The sequence below is a fragment of the Branchiostoma belcheri genome, unplaced genomic scaffold (assembly GCF_001625305.1).
Source record: "Branchiostoma belcheri isolate BF01 breed outbred unplaced genomic scaffold, Haploidv18h27 scaffold117, whole genome shotgun sequence".
NCBI lineage: Eukaryota > Metazoa > Chordata > Leptocardii > Amphioxiformes > Branchiostomatidae > Branchiostoma > Branchiostoma belcheri.
In genome coordinates, this window is record NW_017802569.1 from 366,394 (window position 1) to 371,163 (window position 4,770).

At 42.8% G+C, this 4,770-nt stretch overlaps 1 protein-coding gene across 1 annotated transcript in view; it reads right to left on the minus strand.

Annotated features, from left to right (window-relative positions):
• Positions 1-1,368: 1,368 nt before the first annotated feature.
• Positions 1,369-4,770, minus strand: part of LOC109462487 — a 12,906-nt gene continuing 9,504 nt past the window's right edge. Inside the window, exons 5-10 of the mRNA XM_019759044.1 lie at positions 4,213-4,362; positions 3,523-3,676; positions 2,987-3,109; positions 2,639-2,742; positions 2,282-2,369; positions 1,369-1,582 (exon numbers count right to left, since the gene is read on the minus strand). Of these exons, the coding sequence (XP_019614603.1) occupies positions 1,458-1,582; positions 2,282-2,369; positions 2,639-2,742; positions 2,987-3,109; positions 3,523-3,676; positions 4,213-4,362 (744 nt within the window). The 3' untranslated portion in view covers positions 1,369-1,457. The remainder of the gene's footprint in view (positions 1,583-2,281; positions 2,370-2,638; positions 2,743-2,986; positions 3,110-3,522; positions 3,677-4,212; positions 4,363-4,770) is intronic.

Genomic DNA, 4,770 nt, shown 5'->3' on the forward strand with positions numbered 1-4,770 from the left:
CTATACAGCCAGCGTAGTTGAAGCTTGCAGTGTCCAATACGTTGAAAACAATTGCACTACAAAATGTTCACACAAAATGGCCAATTGTTGTGATGGTATGTGGTATCTATTTTTCCAGCGATCCATGGTGCCTGAAAGAAACTTAATCTTCCTCCACAGGTAGAAACTTGTCAAGAGTTCCTTGTTACGGGGTAATGTTGTTTCAACAAACAACTCTTCACCCTGGTTGTGTTGGTGTTGGCGTAACCTAGTTTACCCTGGCTATGTTGTTGTTAGCTTAACGGACTACATAAAAGGACCAAGACTTTGCCTGCACTTAAAGATGTGCACACAAAATGTCCCATTACACTAAAGCGACGGTCACAACCCGCCGCACGTGCTTCTGCGTGCTGTCTACGCGCAAAAACGTGGGCAATCGTAGGGCATCCGAGCGTGGTGAGTACCACCTCCGTACGGAATCCTACGGATTTGTCGTGTCGTGCAGACCACGTACGTACACCTTGCGCAACCGTGCGAGTGACGTACTCCCTCGGCCGGTCACCCTACGTTTTCAGAAAAAAACGTAGCAGACGTAGCCTCCAAAAACGTACGGACAAAAAGCACGCACGGCGGGTTGTGACCGTCGCTTAACCCACAACCTACTAGAGACTCCGAACTTCAAACCCTCAATCTAAACTCCTTAACCTATTCACAATAAAAGAAGAACATTGCTTTTCCACAACTTCAACTACTGACAATCTAACCAAATATCACCAAAAGCCCACTACAGTAAAGTACGGACCTCCCACGACGCCCATTTTCGAACTTGATCGTCAACGGTAACTTGCTCACAAAAAATCGTGAACATCCATTTGCAGATTCTGGAATTATCCTGCAAACAACAATAACGACCAACACAAAAGGGGAAATTCAATGACATGGGAACCCCTCACGAGGCCCATTTCCGAACTTGACCTTCTCAACGGTAACTTGCCAACTAAAAATCATAGATAACCATTTAAGGATTCCCGAGTTATCTTGATAAACAAAATACACAAACACAAAAGGTCAGTTCCAGTCACGTAAGAACCCCCCCACGAAGCCCATTTCTGGCCTTGACAATGCCCATCACTTAGACAACCTGCCTACCGAAAATCGTGAACCTCGGACCATGCCTTCAAAATTTATCGTGCGTAATCTGCCAAACAGTACCAAAACGATTTCATAGCCTTCTGTCGAAGGCAATTAAGATAGTGTTACATACTAGATTTGTACTGCTTTACGTAACATATGATTGCAAGTTGCTTGTATGGTATAACACAGAACACCAACTGTAGTATAATTGAAAGGTGTGACAGAACTTATGATAGTGTGTCGACAAGCCTAGAAAAGGGGTTTTCATTTCATTTTATTTGAGGCATGTTAGGTATTCTTTCCTTCTGTTAGGTTCTTGTTCCACTGCCGCAGAGTTATGACCTTCAGTTGCCGGTGAAGGGGTGATACAACTTGAAGATGTCCAGCGCCTGCTCGGCAAGCACCCGACCTCCTTGAACGTGGTCCTGGGGGCTGATGGGTGACCTCACCGCGAACATCATGTCATAACCTGTTGCATATTGTCAAGGAAGTTGTAAGAAACTGTAGTTCATTTGGAACACAGTTTTTGTAACGTTGAACCTCGCAAACAATAGATTTTTTTTGTGATGGGTTATTTCAAAGAAAAAGGAACAGTTGCTTGTTATTCAAATAGCCCAAATCATAATAGAGGACATACATGTACAGATGTTGTTTAGAGTTAAACTTAAGATCCATCACAAAAAGCTCTCTCACCTAGAGCTTTCGACCAGTCACTCTGGTCTTCCTCAGTAGACTGACTCAGTGAGGCTTGTCACGTGACATCTTTGAAGTGTGACGTAACGATACCTTTGACGTATTGACGTGTTGACGTCACACTTCAAAGAAGCCACGTGACAAGCCTCACTGGGTCAGTCTACTGAGGAAGACCAGAGTGACTGGTCGAAAGCTCTAGGTGAGAAAACTTTCTTGTGTTGGATCTAAAGTTTTAACTCTAAACATGTAACTACTGATGTCGTTCTCAGTGGGCCATCTTTTCGTCTACAAACTTCTGATTAATACATAAAGATCGAGTGAAAAGGGTGCCATGAAAACTAGCCCAAGATCCGCTACCCCGGGCCCGTTGGCTGGAGAATTCCGGAAGCGGATCATGGAAAGCGGACCAAAGCTTACAAGGCTGGACTCTCCGGTCTACATGAAATTTTGTAGTGAATAAAGCTTCGAGTCTCACCAAAGATTGTCGCTTCCACCACCGCCATGTAAAAATAGCCAGCACTGGCCCCAGGTCCCCAGATCACGCCGTTGCTGTTTACCGTGATCTGGGAGGTAAACATTGCACGTATACAGGTAAGATTTAAGACACTACAGCGCACACTGATTCCGCTTTAGAGCAGAAATGATGATGCAGAAATCCTATAAATTGCTTAGGGTTACGGGCAGTTTACATCAGTTCGCAATAAATATCATAATTGATCACCTTCTGAAGATGTTATAGCTCAACAAGGGTACGCCAAGGAACATTGTGTATGCTCACCAGTTTGTTTTGTGATAAATGATATGGAATATGTAGGTTGGTTTTGTCATTTACCTCTCTGATGATTAAGTCGTGCTGTTGAGGAAGATTGGTTATCCAGCCATTTTGCTGTTGTGATGTGTTCAGAGCTGCTTCAGCAGCGATTAAGGTCGGACAGTCTGTAACAAAACGCACATGCATGAATTACTATATTCCCAGGTCACATTATACGGTACTATTCTGACAAAACAGAATATCTATAGATTTTCTGTTTTGTCAGAAAAGTGTGGAAAATGGGCACAAAACATTGGCGGATTGAAAACACATTATTGAATAGCATCTTTCTAAAGCGCACATTTTTAAGTGAACTATATATTACAAACAAACAGAAAATAAACTTTGATGACTTCAAAGAGTTCTTACAGGTGCTCTTCAAGTATGACTTGTCGCAGGAGGTGTGACAAGCCGAGGGGTCGGCAAACAGAAAGCACGCCTGTTCACGCTGACTCTCCGCACGGACCGCTCTCTTCCTTCTTCCCAATCCTCCTGAAAGACGAAAGGAGACGAAATCTGTAATATATAATGTTACCGAGCATTTTTCAACCATAACATTGCCATAATTCTTGGGGCAAACTTCTGGATATATGATAGTTTTGCTAATTGTAATCTAAGTACAAGCAGAAACACACGCCAAAAGCAGTTACTCATTGACAAGCAATTGGACATGATTTTGGAAAGTTCCAGTTGCTTGTCGATGAGTAACTGTTTTTGGCGTATCTTATTACCTGGATGTTTAACCTTCATCAACGTAAGCAGAAAGACACATAAGACATTTTAGAAGACACATGTACATCAATGTACCTTTCCCTTGTGGTTGAAATTAGCTTACTGTAGTTTTTCATCATACAAAGTGCAAATGTCTGTGTTACGTGTCTAAGCACGAGCAGTTTTATCCTCACCTCCAAAGATCCCGCCGATGGCGTCCCCGATACTGTCGATCGCCCCTCCGACAGTGTCGTCGACGTTGCTGACCAGGTTCCCTGCGGCGTCCACGACGTCACCATCGGCGTTCAGGAATTCCTCGCCAGCGTCAACTATGACGTTTGCTGCACTCTAGGAAGGAGATGTTTGAAAATGTTAATTTGTTCTGGGTGCAACAGCGCATGACAAGTAGTAGCCAGGCAGCAGCAAGGCTGGTAGCGGCTACCACTGATACACACCACATTATAGAATATTACAATATAAAAGACGTACGACAATGTATCAATCTTATAAAGTAGCAATGCATCATATAATAGCAGTACATTATGAAATAACAACACATAATAATCATCAATATAAATATCAATAAGCAAAAGTAGAGATGGGACGGTTGAAAGGTCTGTTGAGTTAGGCTAGGGTTTGAAAATATTATGATTTATAAGTCATATGTTTTTGGCCGTATATTAAATATGTGGTCTTTAATTTCTTAAGAATTGACATGTCTTTCAGTGACTCCATGCAAACCACTGTGTTACAAGTGGTTTATGCTTATATTACTAAGTAAACTCATGTTCAATAGCTAAGCTACCGAAATGGTGAAGATGCTCATTTTCCTTATCGTAACCATCCAACTCTAAATCTGATCTAATAAAACATGTCTATATCACCTGCACGCCTGACCAGACAGTCCCTGCCGCTAGGTTCATATCGTTAGAAACTGAAGCCAAGGTTCCGTCAGCAAAAGCCTCCACTTCCGAGCCGATGCCTTCTACATTGAGGACACTTGAAGTGGCAGGATCATTGAAAGCGGACTGCAGCTAAATGAATAAACAAAGACATACAGAAATTTACAGCAGGGGTTGTGAGCACTATTTTAGGGTTGCCTTATATTTCAGAAAAAATTGACAAAAGATTCTTTACTAGGTTGTAACCACAAACCATTAGCATGATACCCTCAAGCGACAACAGGCTAGGTCTACAGGAGAGAATCTTATGAAAAACTTGACTTGAATCACTCAGTCTACCTCAGCTATCTGACCCAAATGCTGTGGACACGTGATTTTTCCCACGTGTGACGTCAGCAAAGGGTCAAAGGTTGTCTGAAGTCGATATCGCCCCCCGTCCCGGTTGAGCGATGGTTGAAGTGCCCTGATGTATACGGCCCTTTTTTTATGCCTCTCTTGAAGTAATCCTGTTCGGGGACGATATCGACTTCAGACAACCTT